The 18,408-nt window shown below is 45.9% G+C and overlaps 1 protein-coding gene across 7 annotated transcripts in view; it reads right to left on the bottom strand.

Annotated features, from left to right (window-relative positions):
* AUTS2 (activator of transcription and developmental regulator AUTS2) overlaps positions 1–18,408 on the bottom strand; it is a 713,568-nt gene that overhangs the window by 21,812 nt on the left and 673,348 nt on the right. For 3 of the 7 annotated variants that reach the window (XM_065852902.2, XM_065852907.2, XM_071816876.1), the window contains 4 exons: positions 4,138–4,603; positions 2,851–3,104; positions 1,415–1,656; positions 931–975 (listed from right to left, as the gene is read on the bottom strand). In XM_065852902.2, the coding sequence (XP_065708974.1) occupies positions 931–975; positions 1,415–1,656; positions 2,851–3,104; positions 4,138–4,603 (1,007 nt within the window). The remainder of the gene's footprint in view (positions 1–930; positions 976–1,414; positions 1,657–2,850; positions 3,105–4,137; positions 4,604–18,408) is intronic. The other 4 variants (XM_065852903.2, XM_065852904.2, XM_065852905.2 and 1 more) reach the window with 4 other exon arrangements.

Genomic DNA, 18,408 nt, shown 5'->3' with positions numbered 1-18,408 from the left:
ACGTGCTGCCGGCATGAGCTGTTGGCAGGAACCGTGTTTAATTGGTACAGCAGAAAGCACCACATTATCATCTTAACCAGTTTTGTTTGCCCAGTTCCACTTCTAAGCAAAACCAACACATAAAGCCAAGTGCTTTGCACATTTCTGAGTGCTGATGCAGTACTCCTTCTCTCATCAAAATCTCGCTATTGGATTCACAAATCTTGTCATCTTCAACCAGATACCCGCCTCTGCCAATATGACAAAGCAGCGAATGAATCAGTACATTCAAACCTTTAAGAGCAGAAGCTTTACAATTAATTGGAATATTAAAAATTAGTTAATCTCAACAAATAACATTTTTGGTAGCTCTTAGATAAACACATCTAGTGCATAGCTGGATTCATGTTGCTGTCACCGAACAGAGCTTTCAAAACATAACAAGCCCAGTGGATCAGATGTGCCTTTGAAATCTGAAGAATAAGACAAGTTTTCAGATTTTATAAACCAAAATGTGATATATTAGGAAAACTATTAGATTACCTATCCCTGACGGATTTGTGTGATAGTTTGTCATTTCATTTCAAGTTTCTTAGGAAAAACATCAGTCTAAGGGTTTGTGGCACAAGTGAAACACAGAGATGAAATTACTGCTCTCTCCTGTTTCATCCAACAGTCAGCTCTTCTGTCTCATCTTTTTCACATCAAACCTGTCTTCAAATGCCACATGAGCAAGAGATCTTTTGATTGGAAAAGCTGATACTGCATCTTTGTCAGAAACAAGCACCATGAATGCAAGCCTTCGAAAGCCAAAGCAACCAAGAACGATAATGGTAAATCCTGGAGTGATGACTGGGGCGAGGTTTGACATTGTGCCATCGAGTGAGTGGTGATCCCAACCCACCACAGAAAAGCAGCCAAGTCAGTTTTAAACAGAGCAATAAAACTCACACTGTGACGGTAGAAGGGGTCAACTTTTGTAGGGTATTTGTCAAACTGCAAAGGGATCAAAGCACAAACTAGTTACTTTATATTTCCTTGCCTTACTTCTGTTGGTAAAATAGAAGACTATGTCTCTATTGTTTGCCAACCAACAGAGAGGAAAAAATATGCAGAAAATTAGTTTCCAATTGGGGATTTTTCTTTCTTCAAAGCAAAACAAGGTCTTTAGGAGACAGGAGAAAAGAGGAGGCAGCAAAGTGCAGCACTCCAAGCACCGGGAAGTCCCACGCACGGGGCTCCGTCACCCGGCAGCCTCGGCCCTCAGCCCCTCGCTGCCATCGGCACCTACTGCACGGGTGACAATGGCGAGGAAGGGACAGTCCTTCCTCTCCTACCCAACCACACCTGGGCAGCAGAGTACACCTTCCCCGCAACCAGGCAAATTCTTAAATGGTTGTAATAAAGAATAGAGTTGTGCTCTACTTATCCTCACATTTCTGCCTGGGGTACGCACCATGGGCGGTGCTGGCGTCGGCATGATGGCAGTGGGTGGGATGGCGTGCGGGAAAGGCGTGAAGGTGTGCTGGTGTGTGTGTTGGTGTGTGTGCTGGTGCTGGTGCTGGTGTTGGTGGAACTCGGTCCTCAGGTATGGCGGCGGGCCCAGCGAGGCCCCGCGATCTGCGCTCTGTGAGGCCAAAAATCGCGTGTTCAGCTCCTGACGGAGAAGATCTTGTTCTGAAAAACAAGCAAAACAAGGCCTGTGAGCTCAGGGACTTTTTCAGATCTTGTGTCACTTACTTTTGACGGTTGTGGTCACAACAGTGTATTTAGAACTTCTTGGTGGTAAATTGTGACACTGTACAGGGTAAGAAAGCTTCCTCAGATGTACCCCCAAAGCCTCCATTTCCCCTCTCTCACCAAGCCTGTCCTCACTGCAGCATTAACCTGAGGGTTCTCCCTAAATGTGTATGGACACAGACATAGTCCCAAATAGGTGAGAAGGTACGCGTAACCATCGAGTGGCTGCTGCTAACAGGAGTAACATCCTGCTGAACAGACACAAAACGATGTTACTCAAATGCTGATAATCCTCCATCTTCTTCCCCCAGTTCTCTCTCAGTGACCTGGGAGGAACAGACATGTCATATCTCCCCACAGTCGAAGTACAAAAGAGCACAATTTTCTCCGCTGATAAAAATCTCTACATCTCACCCCCACACACACAGTCCTGAGCCGAGGAGCACTGTGTGCCCAGCCAGCAGAGACACTCCCCCTAGCCAGAGAATTTACACCGAGCACAGACCACGGCTGCAGCAAAGACGTTTGCTAAGGGGGTCACAGAGTCTGTGGGCACATAATGAGCACTAGCGTGTTTCTACCATGAGGAGAAGCTGACATGGAAAAGGCACAGCCTTCCGAATATAGCCATTCCCAGGGCAGAAGAAATGTCATTGGGTATGTCTAGGTGATTTTTGCTTTGCTATCACCCCAAATCATAGAACTATAGAATGGCTGGGGTTGGAAGGGACATTACAGACTATCCTGCCATGGGCAGGGACATCTTCCACCAGACCACATTGCTCAGAGCCCCGTCCAGCCTGGCCTTGAACACCTCCACGGATGGGGCATCCACAGCTTCTCTGGGCAGCCTGTTCACCACCCTCATGGGGACGAATTTCTTCCTCATATCTAATCTAAATCTCCCCTCTTGCATTTTAAAGCCGTTACCCTTTGTCCTATCGCCACACGCCCTTGTAAAAACTCCCCCTCTAGCTTTCTTGTTTGGCTGCTTTAAGTTCTCCCTCCCAACGAGTACAGCCTCTACCCAACCAACCAACAGCCATCATCAAATCAAACAAAAAGACTAATTCTGACTAAAGCTGGAGAACTGGCTCCCCACGCTGGGGCCACGATCCATCTGTCTCTTACCTGAGTAAGTGCTACCAGCCGGGTGTCCTGGAACCTGCAGCGTCCCTGACGTCAATGGCGGTGGAGGAGGCAGAGCCGTAGGAGGGGCAAACATATTGGGGTGATGTGGGTGCGCGGGGGGCTGGAGGGTGGGCGTGAAGGTGTGCAGGGGGCTGTGGCTGGGCAGGGACAGGGGGAACGGTGAGGCCGAGGGATGGTGAGCGATGTGGGGAGGAGGGGCCTGAGTCTTGGCAGGAGTGCTGCTTCTGCTGCTGCTGTTAACAAAAAGAAAAGCAATTAAGCGGCTGTATGGAAGAGAGAAAGGCTCCAAACGTACACATACACAACCCCACCGAGCTATGCATGGCTCATGTTAAACACATTGCTAATGTACATTATTCATTACAAATGTAAGTTACCATTCTGCTTTTCTAGCAACACCACTGCGATTCTCCTTTCTCCAACCATCTGCTGCACCTTTTCTACTATCTTTTACTTCCTGTGGTCTCTCCACACCAAAAGTCAAGACAGATTTTCCCCTCTGCAAGAGGCTGATATTCTGTCCTCCAACAGCACAGGGATGACACACAAAGGAGTAATCAGCCCTGTGCATTCATTACTTAATTATCAGGTCCTTTCTACATGACTGCTTCTGATTCATGTTTTCAGGCAAATGAAGCTCAAAATCAGTGATCACTGCATTAATAAAAGTTAATTTTTTTTTTCGCTATGACTTAGTAAGATGAAAGACTGCAGAAAATGTGAAACAAAGTTCAGAAGGCAACAATGGATATCTGCTTATTGTACAGTACCGTAGAATCATTTGGTTGGAAGAGACCCTCAGGATCCCCAAGTCCAGCCACAGCCTAACTCCAGCACTAACCCATGTCCCTAAGAACCTCACCTAAACGCCTTTTAAACCCTCCAGGGACGGTGACTCCACCCCTGCCCTAGGCAGCCTGTTCCAATGCCCCACAGCCCTTTGGGGAAGAATTTTTTCCCAATATCCGATCTAAACCTCACCTGGCACAAGCTGAGGACATTAACTAAACCAAGCACTCGAGAATATCTAGCATTTATGAGAACACTAGGTCAGAAATAAGGTGATCCTGGCTCATTTCAGGGAAAGACTTAAGGTTAAATGCACAAAGCTCCCTTTCTTTCCCAGACATGGGGAGAGGATGTGCTGTCACTTCTCTCCTTTAGCCAATTCCTCTCCGCTTCCTCCAGGCATGGTGAAGCATCACCACGAGGCAGCAAGCCTGCAAAACATGGGCTTCCAGCACGCATGTGTTTCTGTCCACCTACCTTAAGCTGTTGAGGCTTAAACTGCTGCTGTTATAGGCAGAGAGTGGCTGCGAGAGGCTCTGAGACGCCGGATGGGGCTGCACCGGCGGCAGGCTGGGATGCGCCGGCTGCACCGGCGACTGCGGCCGCGGCGGGTGCTGCAGGGGCGGCTGCGGCGCGGGCCGGGTGGCTTCTTCGGGCGCTGGCGGCGCCTGCGCGGGTGGCGGGGGCGGCTGGGCCGGGGGCTCCGGCCGCGGGGCCAGCGCAGGGCTGGGCGCCTCGGGCTGCGGCTCCGGCTGGGGCTGGGCCAGAGGCTGCGTCACCTGAGGACAAGGGTCTTTAGGCACCACAGGCTCAAGTATTGGGTCTTTACTGCTGTCCTGGCTCTTCTCTTGGCTCCTTTCTAATCCTGATATTTTCGGGACAGCTGGGCCCCTAGCACCAGGGTCGTCATGTTCAGTTAATGCACTGACTCCTAACTCTTTATCTGCAACAACAGAAGAAAGAGAGAAAACAGTTGAGTATGCGACAAGATCGGTGAAACCAAACTCAATGCGGTGCCAGAGTCGCGCTCTGGGCAGTGACATTTTGTTTTCATCAAGGACCAGGCCAACCTGAAAACAAATCAAACCCAACATCATTCCCAGCAGCATCCCTAACCCTCAAGTCTTTCTCCTGATACTTCTCGCATTTTATCACAGGAAGAAAGTTTCTGGTTGTCTTAATTAATATACAAAAAAGCAAACACACAAAAGTTGAGCTCAGAGCAGTGGTTCAAGCGCTCTAAAAAGTTTGAGTCAGATCTCCCCCAAAATCCTCACCTCTGCCCCAGGAGAAATACCAGGAGGGGTTGTGCTTTGCTTTGTTCTGTCTCCATAGCACAATATACAACCTCAGGACTTGCCTCCTGGTTCTTGTCTCTCAGGGATTCATTTCTCAACTTTCCCTTGCAACCATATAGCGTTTCATAGATTTTTAGAAAAATTAGCTTTGCACAATAATCGCACAACTCCAAGATTTAGGGCCATCAAACAGCGCTGATAAATTTGTAAGCGTAGGTAAATGATCTGTAGGTGGATTTAGCAAAATCAGAACCTAAATGATCAGGTAAAACCCTCTGAAATGATCTCCTGAATCATGTAAGCACAAATTGCCGCAGTGCGAGGGGCGCTCCGCAAGAAGCCAGGCTGCACCGCCAGCTGCTGCTCTTCTAGGCGCATCCCTTCATCTCTAATTACTACTACAAGTTTACTACAACATCTCCGTTGCCTGGGCTGCCAAATCAACAGAACAAAGAGGTTAAGGGAAATAATCTATTTTTGCCTCAATTTTTCTTTCAGTGATGTTAATTTTTGATGTTACTTTTCAGAAGAATGGTCGAAGAAGTTGAGAAGGCAACATGATTAGTCCTGAATATGTTTTTTTTAAAGACACGAGAGTTGGACAACACCCTTTGCATGTGAGTATGTGCATCTGCCTCTCACCTTCTTCTTCCAATAAATCTCCTCAAAATAAACCACCTGGTTTATTATAAACCACCTTGTGTAACGACACCGTTTTCTATTATTGTTACCCCGTGATCACTTCCCTACTGAGCCACTGAGGGAACAAACGCAATGTGAGCTCTGTGCCTTATTACACAAAGTCTAAACCTTACAACACATATTAGTAGGAACCCAGGTTTCTTCAGTTTAGCTGGTCATGGAATTACTTTAGTTTTCCATCTCTTTAATAACAATGAATGTATGGGGTTAATGGAAAGTATGCAGGGTTCAAAATAATCTTAAGACAGGGAAACTTTACTCGTTCTTCAGCCAGTTTTAAGCCTGGCAGAAACGGGTCATTGCCAGGGTTTCATTTCATGCAGAGATCCCAGCAAAGTCAGTCAGGCTCCTGTTACTGAGAGTTCTACAGGCCCTGTACCACGGCGAGCAGCCCTGTAACCTGGAGGTCAGATTTTATTAATAGTTTGCGGACAGATGGGGAAAAGCCCTTTTAGGGGTAAAAGGGAGGTAAAGAGAAGATGAAAGGTAAACAGACATATTTGATGAGGATGTACTTCAATCACTTCTGAGTATGCAATCTGAACTGGCAGAGAGGTTCCTCCTCGAATTCGGATCAGCAAACTATGGGGGCAGCAGTGGGACTCCAGAGGAATAAGAAGAATTACTCTGTGTATACCCAAGGTCTATCTCATTGCAAGTAAATTGCAGGTTATAAAGAAAGGAAACTCCGTTTGCATTAAATCTTTGGATCTATCCTGTTTGGTCAAACATTATTAAAAGTTAGACTGTGATCACCACACCTGTTAAGGCAGGAAAGAAATGAGCAACAGTTTGTTCAGGAACAGGTGGATCTATATTCCTAGTCCTTATAGGTGTATGAGTTACAACATTTTGGGTTTTTTAACAGAAAGGCATAATAATTATGGCTTTCAGGGCTTTGCCTTTTCATTAGAAACTCCCTACAAGGCGAATCCCCAGTGGGTGGTCTGAGAATCCCGCAGAGGTGAAACGTCCCCGCCCTGGGGAACATCCTGCACTCCGTGCATTCATTACATCTTTTCACTGGGTACTTTTAGTGTCTCTTGTGTGTGCCATTGATTCAGCAGCTCTGTGCTGGGGAGGCTGCTCCTCCCCTGCAGAACAGGGCTATGGATCCTGCTGTCCTCTGGGGATTTTTGGCCGCTGCTTACATCTTCATTACGCAGCCCCTTAAGTACCATTGCTGTTAGTTCACCGCTGAGAAGATGCTGTATTTAGTAAGATAATGTTATTCCAAATGTCAAACACTGAACGTGTGCGCAGTGTTTCTCCCTCTCTTTCACACCATTGCCCCTACGCTAAACTCCAAAGTATCTGAGACCCCAGTGCGCCCAGTACAAGCAGCCCTGCACGGCTGATAATTATGACATATAAATCAGACAGAATTCTTCATCCCACAGTGTCTATTTAGGGAGTTGAAATCCCACAACAGTGATGAACGCTACCAATTAGTGTTTCATAAGGAGGGCTCAAGTCTTCATCAACAGCACTTCAAGGTCATACGTACAAGATTACTCTTTTCCTACCAGTACGTCTTTGCACACCACATTATTTCGGAATGCAGACTGACCAGCCCGGTGTAAAAACTAAGAGGAAAACACCTCTTTGTGTCACCACGACACAGACAACCCAACTACACAATGGTCTGAGTTTATACATCATAGGAATTCAATTCCATCCAGCAGCTACAGAAGCAAATAGGCCAACTGCATCTGATGGCAGTCTCCAGGCTCTTTTATAATATTATGGAATTTTAAAATAGCTTTCATTTTCTTTTACTACTTTGAAAAGTTAAATTCTTCTCGTCAATATTACCTCTGCCTAACTTGAATTTTCTGCAAACTTCTTCATGCAAGATAAAAAATTTTAGATCTTTCCAAAAATATAAAACCAATTTTATTTGGTTTTAACGTGGATAAGCGGGTAACGGGTACAAACTGTCACAACCGATACCAACGTCATAACTTCTCTGAAGTCAGTGGAAAGCAGAAAATGTATATCCCACTGACCACTGGCCTGGCGAGGAAGATTCAACAAGCATTTTGCAGCGTTTGAAATAATTAATCTGATTTCAGACCTGATTGTACATTCCATATTGAGCAGACATCGTTCAACGCAATGGTTGGATAATAAAGGCAGATGACAGAAGCTATTACTGCGAAGCAGGGAGGAGGTTGCTGGGTACGCCAGCCAGCACCCAGGCCCCAGAGCAATTCATCTGCTCTACTGGATATACAGAATTTGCTAAAAACTGTTTTTTATTTTTAGCACACGGTCATCTTTCATTCTAATCTCCAAGGACTCTAACAGAGTATTCGATTATGCAAAATAAACCCATGCATTTGAAAGCATGGTTACGAGCGGCTCTGTCATCTGCTGACACCAGTTTTTCCACTGTAAGCAGGTATTTAGTACAACTGAACAGCAGGACTGGTGACACACTTTGTAGTTCATTATAAAACAGAGAAGAAAATCATTCTGGACAAAAGATTTTGCTACCTCCTGTTAAAAACGTTCATCTTCTGCGTTGAAATGGACTTAATTGTCAGCAATAAAGTTGCAGATCAATGAAAAGCGGCACTTAGTGGAATTGCACAAGATGTTGACAATTCTCCAGTCATTGAGCTGCTTCTGGCCTTGATCTGAGAAGGCAGAGTCCTCCAATATTGCACATGAAACAATTTATTTCATCCAGCTGTTAAACAGAACACACGCCATAAATGTGACTCCGGCATCCTGTAGACTGGAAGCACTTGATGTCTGGTTTTTCTTTAAGTGCCTCTTAGTAAAAAAGGATGGGGATAGAGCTTTCTAGAGGAAAGTGAAGTACAGAACATTCAAACACCCCTCTCTCAGAAATCATCATATTTTACTTAATAGGAACAGACGCATGCAATTGTAACATGCTACCAGAGCCTGGAGAAACACCACCAAAACTCCATCCTGCTTCAGCACACACATGCAGAGCCAAAGGGGGATTTCCAGTGGTGAAAAATCTCTTGGTTTCCTAACTTTTCCAGTTAGGAAACAATAAATGACATCATTAATGACGTAACCCTGAAGTATCGAGTAGCCAGAAGCAGCACCGCAGTGTCTGCTGAAGCCGGCAAACCCCGCGTGGCGCTGACAAAGTCCTTGAGGGTTGTTTTTTGATAATAACAGGTTTGAGCATGAAGAGCTTTAGTTTCCTGGATCAATGCTGTGTTTTGAGTAAAGAAATCCAGATCTTGTAATCACAATATTCATAAAGCACACGTAATTCTACAGAAAAATGGAAAGCACCTTATTAAATCTGGTCCATGTGTTCTACCACCGACTGCAGCCAGCACAAGATTTTTCCCAAACAGGTGTAAAAATCTCACAGCCAGTGCATGTAAAACAACGTGTCCAACCCAGCAGATCTCATGCTGATCTCTGCTAAGACTGGCTTATACCCCAAAGCCTGAGCTTTTCTTCCAAGATCTTCTAGAATTGTGATAACAACCATGGGCTTGTTATGCACATAAATCTCAAGTCCCTTCTGAGTATTCTCAAGTTCAGCAGTAAATTTCTTAGTATGTCATCTGAAAATATTCCTTCCACAATGTTCTTATTTCTCACCTTTTAATTCCGCTTGGTTCTTCCAAGTCTGTGAGAAAAAGACTTCCCTACAAACCATCAGCATCAGCTTTACAAAATTAAGGTATTTCCCCTCATCTCTCCTCTATAACTATCTTCCCAGTCTTTCTTCCTACGAGACCTTTCCCACTGCCTGATCACTCTGTGTTATTATTTTTTCTGCTACCCCTCGCACGTCTCAGCTTCTCCAACACCTTTAGGAAGCAGCTGACCCACTCTGCCCAGCCCTCAGTACCCCAACCACTCATTTATCCCAACGCATTTTCATCCTCACCATATTATTGCCCACCCGATTCCTCACTCACATCATATGGAGCTGCAGATGCGAGGGAAGGTCAGTGTTAAACCATGTCTAGTAACACCCAGCTTGTCTTGACCTGTCCTGGCTACTGCAGAGCCCTGTGAGTTCTACAGGCACCTGCATTTCATGGTTTAACATGTCCAGACTGACCTTCAGTCCCTGTTCTCCCAGCCTGATGAGGTTTCTCTATGATTTCTAACAGCCTTTTCCAGCTCCAAGTGCCATAGACTCCCTTAGATCAGGTGTAACTGCTGCTGTTTGCCCTCCTGTCTTTCACATTGACCAACTCAGAACAGAGGAACCGAGACTGCCCTGAAATCAACATCACATCGCAAACAGATCATGACGAAAACAACTCTCTGCTTTCCTTTCTTCAGCTACGTTTGGTTAGTAAGAATCCTTTGGCTCTTGCTTTGTAGCAACTGAGTTTCCACAGTAGCCTTTTCCTCAGATCTTCTCAAGGCCTTCTGCAAGCCTGGATCAATTAAAGCAACGTGAATGTTTGCGGCTTTGACACTTCAAAGGAATTAAACCAGCTCAGTGAGACAACATCCCTCTCTTTAAAACTTCCCAGATCGAATCTCCCTCCGTGACACCCCAAGCGCTGTTAAAGCACGGGTTGAGTCGCCCTGCAGACACAAGCCAAGCTGGTGCTGTGCGCGTCTCCTTGGCTGGTGGGGGGAGAAGGGGACGGGCTGCCTGTCCTTGTCCCCAAACCTGTCCCTGGGCCATGCAACTCAACCAGCTCAGCAGAGAGAAACTGCTGAGAGCAGAGATGAAACCCCCAGAGAGTCAGGCCAAGACACAACAGCACAACCCTGCATCCCTCAGAGGAGTTGGCACTTGCAAAGGTCTGTCTGGTCCAACATCACTTTGGCTTGGCTTCAGAAAGGCACCTTCCCCTCTCCTCTTTTGGCCATGACCAGATAGCCCCAGCACAAGGTTAAGCCCACCACTGGGCAAAGGAAGAAAAACATATTGGGTTTATTCACTGCCCTCCCTTCCTTACTATTGATTTGCCTTCCCATGTAGTTGCAATATCCCCTCAAATGCTCATGACAGTGGCTCATCCCGCTCGTATGTGACAGGATTACACAAATGAGCTTGAACAAAACTGGTTTTCAAGAGCAGCTTGAAAAGTATCACCTTATGAACACTGATCGAATTTAGCACGACAGCTCAGTTTAATATATGAAGGACAAAAGAGATCTCTGTGATATGTTTATACGGAAAAATAACACATCCATTCCCCTGAGAGGTGTGGTACCCATAACTCACCAGACACACGCCACCGGTTCCTCCGTGAATTTGTTCTTTAAAACCAAGAATTTCCTATTCTGTTTTTAAAGGCACGATGTCAATATAAGAAGAGAGCTTAAAAACTCCAGTGCCCCTCTTGCTAACACTAAGATGAAGCTCAGCATGACCATGACAACACCCGCTTTTAATTACAACTATTTTAGCTCATTAGTGTCTACAGGAAAACTTCACTGAGCTTACACATCACAACTCCAGCAATCACTGTCGCTTTACATTATACTTATGCTTGGCATTATTTTGCTTGTATTTTCAACACTGTGGAGAAAAAAATGGATATTCTCCAACTGTCTGCTCTAAGGTGGGATCACGCAGGCAGAATTCCTCTAGTCCGGATCGTACCAATAAATGTAGACATGAGATTTCAATGTTACTTGTCAATACAGGGTCATGAAATGTGTCAGTTACACGTGTCTACTAATGTATGAATTTCTTGCATTGGGCTAAAACACATCCCATGACTATTTTAAAATGGGGGAAAAAAGCGCCAAATTAATGAACAGGTTTAAACATAAACCTGGAACTTAACTGGAGACCTACCACTCCGTTTTATGTTTCATTACTTTGAGATAGTAACTACTGAAAGATTTTCTTTATAGGAAAACGTAACAACATGTTCCAAATTCCTCCTATGTGAGACAGTGGTAGAGGACTTAGAAGATTTTCTAGAAATTAAAATAGAAGAGCTGCTGGTTTGTGCCCATCAATCTGCATCAATGTTAAGAGGAAAAGCTTTGCTGGTGTCCAGCTTTGGTTTCACAGACCTCAGGACAGCTGGTGGTTCCTGGTGGAGTAAATTTTAGGATGGCAAAAGGTCTGTTGTATCCTAATTGCTCCGTACTATGCCTCATGTTTTACTCAAATCAGCTCAACTGCTCTCACTACGTTTATCCATGACACTAGGGGTCTTTTCCTTATAAATACACACAGGAGGAGTCTATGAAATAGGATTTTTGACAGGACTATTGCCTCATTGAGCACAGTGCCTGCCCTCCAGCAGACCTGGAGGAACAACAGGCTGCAACGTGTCCTGCCAGCCGGGCACCTCCATGGATTAGCCCTGCACTGTCCATACAGATCACTGAAAAGACCCTGGATTGGTGCCTTTGCACATCAGAACCAGCAGCGCTCACCTGTACTATACACTCGCTGATTGACCCGTCCTTCATGAGAACAGAACAGCACGTCAGCGGTGTTTTCTGTACGGCAGAGAAGCCATCTGAGGAGCAGTCACATAAACACATCCTAAACCACATCACCATGAGCAGAAATCAGACTTTTAGCAGACATAGGCACCCCCAACCTAATGTCAGCTCAGCACCTATCTTAAAAATCTAAATATAATAAATATCCTCCGGTGAGCAATGAAGACGAGATTAAAGCCAAATCTGCCCCACATGTACTTCCATTCTAACTATGATATGGTTAATTAGCTGGTAGGACACGAGATTGAGATGACAGTGTCCTAATGCAGAAAGCAGATCAGCATTGGGGTGCAAAGCCTGAAGCTGAAGAGAACCCTGACTGCTGCAGGTACTTTTGCGGCCCAAAGGGTAAGGATTTTCTATACAAACTGAAATCGTTAGCCTGTGTATGCTTCAAAATACCATTTGAAAAATGTCCTATGCTCCTAACTTTTATTTTGCTTCATGCTGTGCCTTGCTGAGGCTAATTATTATCTGCAACTGGTGCATTCAAAGGCTCAAGCCTCACACGCAGGACTTTGTGGTGTTGCCTCCATGTTGCAAGGAGCTGTAATTCTAAAAGGATTAAAAGTTTACCAGCCCAGCCATGTAAAGTAGAAAATGAATTGTTCGCTCTTCTCATCTCTGTTTGGAAATTAGATTACAGGCTCCAAGTGAGCTGAAATACAGAATGAGGCAAATCCATGTGATTAGCTCACAGGTGGCCAGTGAGCCTTTTCTGCGCTTCAAAGTCTGGCAGATTCCTGTTAGCCGCAATAATAAAAAGAATGTGTGCTTATCCCGCAGCCCAAACCCTGCCTGTGCCAACACGGCTACCCGCTGTGCTAATCCTCGGGACCAATATAATCATCCTCAATTGTTATTTCATAAGTTTGTTCAGCCGTCACGTGGGATCTCCGGTCTGCAGCACACGGCTGCGCCCAGAGCTGCTCCCCACGGCGGGGCAGGAACCGCGGCGCTCACCCCACAGCCCCACGCCTCAGCAGCTGCTCTCCATGCCCGAAGAGCAAAGACTCTTCACATGTATAAACAGTTTGTACCATTAATCACAACTGTTTCCTCTAAATAAACAGTTTCGCATTGATCTTCCCTCTCCAGACGGCACCCGGGTGAGTGTCGACTCGGCAAAATACATCACACGTTAGATCAGAAAACAGAAGAGACGGCTATTCCGGGGCAGGTAGGGAGGTCACACGTGGTGCGTCACACCAACGGTCCATTTATTACAGTATTTGCTTTCTGGCTCTCCTGAGTTGCAGGTGCAGTGGATGCTGTGCAGGCAGCACTTGGTCACAACCTGCACGCAAGGAACGCTTCTCCGAGCCCTCCCAGCAAGAGCCTGGTTAATATAACAAACCTGGAGGGCTGTTCCCCCGTGAAGCTGGTAATCCCACCTGCTCGAACTGTGATAACATTTTTATTATTCCTGTAACTGTCTCATAATCCTCTGAACCCTCCTAAGGTCTTTTTTACCTTAATATTATCTTGCATCAGGGAGCTCTACAACTCAACTTACAATTTCCATTTACCATTTTTCAATGAGTTAGGCAGGGAAATGAGGAGCCATCTCCCTATTCCCACATTACAGGTTTGCCAGAATATTTCAAACTAACTTTTATCAAACTTTTTTTTACATCAAAATTTAAACCCAATGTTGAACAAGTGTGGCGCTGAATAGGGACGGGGGAAACAAGTTCCTGAGGCACCTGTGGGAATGGAGGTCACGCTTTGCTTTGCCCCCATGAACATCCTTCCACCTCTGCTGCTCACAACCCTTATTCTGAACCGGCAGAGTGTGCTTCAAGTGAGGTTGTGACCGAAAGAAATGCCAGTAAAACTCCCCCAAATCAGCCCTGCCCGGCAGCACCCGCTGCTGTTCCCTAAACCAGCACCACTGCCACAGCTCTCAGCCTCCCTCTAGTTATGCACATATTTAACTGGATGCGAAGAGAGTCGATTATCCAGCAGTTGATTATTTGATTTGAGGATTAACACGGCAGACACCTGGGCGCGCACCAGCTGGCAGAGCAGCCGCCAGCGCAGGTGCAGAGCGCTCTGGACGTGCCTGCTCAAGGACCTCTCTGCCACACAATCTAAGGTGTCACTGACATTCCTGCTCGCCGGTGTCACAGCCTCATGCAGCCAGGATCGCCCCGGTCTGGGTCATTCCCGGTGACCTACAGCTGGGGACAACAACCCTCCCCAGGCCAGGACCGCACTCCCTGCATGTCAGTTCAACAGCTCTGCAAAGTCACAAAGTCACAGGATGTCAGGGGTTTGAAGGGACGTTGAAAGCTCATCCAGTGCAATCCCCCCATGGAGCAGGAACACCCAGCTGAGGTTCCACAGGAAGGTGTCCAGGCGGGTTTGAATGTCTGCAGAGAAGGAGACTCCACAGCCTCCCTGGGCAGCCTGGGCCAGGCTCTGACACCCTCACCATGAACAAGTTTCTTCTCATATTTAAGTGGAATCTCCCGTGTTCCATTTTGTACCAGTAACACCCTCTGCTCCGAACGTTGCCAGTGAGGAACCTCCAGACAGAGCCGCCTGAGCTCTGCAGACCTGCAAGCTGGAATTTCCACATTACCTGGAGATACAAGTCAGAAAAACCCCGTTCCACAGAACCTCCTCTGGCTCAGCACTCTGCAGAGCCTGCAATGCAATATCTGAACATCTTCTATCCAGCACAGGTGAATCATTGAAGCTTTTATTGCTCCACTTTCATTTTTATCTCAACAAGTGAACTCACATTTTATTTTCTCCTCTCTGTTTCTCCTCTCACAGGCCTTTGATCAGGGAAAACATCCCTCTTAGGGCAGCATTACAGCATGCACTTCACTTCCAGCACACGCTTAAGCTCCCTTACTCACATACCAGGGTCAGATTGGAAAGACGTGCTCAGGGGTTTTGCAGAGTTGGATTCGGTTTCAGGGGTTTTGCAGAGTTGGATTTGGTTTCAGGGCTTGAAAAGAGCTGGATTTTGGTTTCTGTTCTCCCACCGTTCCCGCTGGCCCCTCTCTGCCCAACTCGGGGCTATGGCGTTCCGGTGCCAGCACCCACCACTTTGCCTGCCCCCGATTCTGCTCCCGGTGCAGCGTGTGTAATTCCATAACGCTGCACAGGCCAACTACCATGAGCATGTTCCCGTATGAATTCCAGTAATTTAAAGCAAAATGTTTGAATCTTGGAAATTAACCAAACACTGAACAGTCTCTTACCAGAAGGAGCTGATTTAGGTAATCAACGCTGGTTAAACAAATAGACATACTGGACAGATTTTTAAGCAAGTGGCATGTAAATATTTTTAGGCTTGTGGATAATCTTACAGTCAAATCAGCTCTACAAAACCCCACAATAATCCCTTTTCTTTTTTTCCTCTCTTGTGAGCTCTGGTCAGGCAGAGCAGTGCAAATGCTCCGCGGTACAAAGCAAAGGCAGCTTCACGCTTGCAATCTGGGTGATGTGGATTCAGGAGCCAACGCCGATGACCTGGACGGTGCTACAGCCGTAAATCCTCCGCATCACCGACCCCACGCTTCCCCAGCTGAGGCCTTCCTTTCAGTCTCTTGCTGTAACTCAGCACGGCGGCAGAGAGGCGGCAGGAAAGAAGGACATTTCCATGAGTGGTTTTTATTTGCAAGGAGCAGAGGTCCAGCCCCACAAGCTGGTTGATCCCCAAACCCGTGGGGCTGCAGATGGCACCCATCCAACAGAAGGTTCGGTGCCTCACAACCTAAATTAAGAGTAACCCCACATCTGGGGCATGAAATAGCCATCTTGGAGTGAGGAGAACCTTTACAAATAACATTTATTTAAGTTTAAGAAAAATACTTTAAAATTGGGCGAAAAAAATCCAAACCACTTCCAGTTTTATAGTATTTTCAATTCTTTTCACAAAGGGAGGTAAAACTAAAACCAAACGTTTACTGGGTGTTGGGAGACCAAATCAAGCACATATGATGTTTCAACAGCAGCCCAGCGAAATAATCAATACCTTCCAATTCACGTTATTGACTTTTTCACATCCTTGCAGGCATGAGACTTCAGATGAAAGCATCGGAATCGCCAAATTGTTCAATTTTCTCTAGTTCAGATATTTTACACTGACATTTTTTATTATGGTGTAGAAGCTTGTTTGAGAGAAGCTTTTGAAAGTTAAAGTGGACTTTAACTTCCCAAATTCCCCGTCTGGCTTCACTTTGCGATCCAGGGCTGCTTTATGCAAACCAGAAAAGAAATAGGAAATGTTTCTTTCTCTCTGTTTTGGCCTCTCCTACTGTGCTTCAGTTTAAAGGGACTTCAGGAAGAAACAGAACCACCTTCTGCCACTACCTGTGTTTAATCATATCAGAATTACAAAAGATTACACACCTATAGATTGCATCACCATAAAAAAGAGTATATTTCTGTGCGACACAGCCCCGCTTCCCGCAGAGTGGGACCGGCTTCCCCAACGCCCCATCTATAAAACAGTCACAATGCCAAGTTGTTCGGGCCACTGTAAAACACCAAGACCTCATTAAGTCTCAGACAACGTTTGCAGCTATTTTAGCACAGGCGTGATTTGTTATGGCACGGGAAAACTCCATTATTTTGCTAGGTTTAATAGGTAATAGATATGTCTACGCACATACTTCTTGCAAGGCTACAAGAAGCTTTTAGCAATAACCCTTGAGGATGTATTGGGCAAAGCAATCTTGCAACACCTCCAAATATATAGAGAACATGACCTGAACTATGGAAAATCACCCTGATTCAGGGACACGGCACCAGCCTGGAAGATTAAAGTTCTGCTCTGGCTCCCTCAAGACGCAGTTCGGTCAGCGCTTGTCCCTGTCTCCTTTCCCAAGTATTTAGACGATGAGCTTTTCAGCTGATGTAAAACAAGAATCAGCTCTTGCTTAAGGCCTCTCTGCATTAGTTTCATGAGAATAACGATAAGGATTACAAAAAGGTCAAATTCGAGCCTGGCGGAATGCCAACCCTCTTCCCTGTGGTTCAACGGATGCGTTTGACTAAGTAAATGAGTAAGTAAATGTAATATATAACAATTTATTTGCTTGCATGACTCCTTGTTCTGCAGTCGGATGTTTTAAGTACGTAGCTGGGATGTTTCTCTTCTCAGCGAGGTTGACAGCCACGAGCACTTTACAATCATGGCCTGAGCTCATTTGTTTCGTTTTCCATTAGGCCCTGACAACCACAAATACTTTATAATCCTCATATAATATGCAGAAGGCTGGAACTGTAACCATCTCCAGTTCAACACAGAAAACACACAGAAAATCAAGTGGGCCCATTAACATTTAGAAAGAAACTACGAAGAGCTCCATTCAACAGATCAAGCCATTATAAAATACATATTTATCATATGTGTGTGCGCACCTTTGCATAGTAATGCATGCACACGAATGTAGTCATCTGCCCTGTTCTGCTGCAAGTGAGGAGGATTTCTTTCAATTATTAGCAAAGCGGGGTGTCCAATTTATGCAAAGGGAGGAGGGTGAGCGGCACCATTCAGTTCCAGCTTACTTACAGCTTGTTTCTGATCAGTAGGGGGGAAAAGAGACAGATTAACATTTACCAACAGCCAGCGGTTTCACTGGAAGCTGCTGAAAACACCTGGCACTTTGTCAGGAGGAAGGAGGTGGTGCCATAGGGAAGGCTTGAAGCATTTTCTCCAAGTTACCCTTCTTCGTGTAAGGCTTAAAATGGCATTCTAGATACAAAGTACATTCAGAGGTCCACAGAAGGTTTTAGGAGACACAAGATTCTGTGGCTCAGGAAATACGTAGAAGAGGAATCACTGTGAAGGAGGAACATGTTGGCATTGCTGTGGGTTGGGTGCTGAACTCCAATGAGCCCGATGCAAGGCAGGGGTAGAGACTCGCCCCTTGCTTTTCCACACACGACTTTGCCCCCATGCCCTGTTCCTTCCTTAACGAAACACAGAGTCACACAGAACAGATCTGTAGCCGCGTTGGACTCAAAATTGCTCTCTGCCTGGCAGAGGGCTGACAGTGCTGCTTTGCAAACGCTCTCCATCTCCTTCCAGCTCCAACCCACCATCAATCTCCAGCTCACCTCTCCGCAGCCTTTCGTTCATCAGTGCCATCGGTGGCAGAAACCTGCCAGGCATGTAGAACGTCCTGGTCTAATCCTCCTGCTTTCACAAAGACCAGATTAGCTTTAAGTTAAATACTCTTGTTCCTTAAATTTCCTCCTTGTCAGGATGCCAAGGGAAGCTCTTAATCTTACAAAAGAGCCTGAGGACATTCTGATGCCTCAACACGAAGACAGAAAGCAG

This window comes from Patagioenas fasciata, chromosome 19, assembly GCF_037038585.1.
Source record: "Patagioenas fasciata isolate bPatFas1 chromosome 19, bPatFas1.hap1, whole genome shotgun sequence".
In the NCBI taxonomy this organism is placed as follows: domain Eukaryota; kingdom Metazoa; phylum Chordata; class Aves; order Columbiformes; family Columbidae; genus Patagioenas; species Patagioenas fasciata.
The sequence above is the reverse complement of the archived record's forward strand: the minus strand, read 5'-3'. Positions and strand labels throughout refer to the sequence as shown.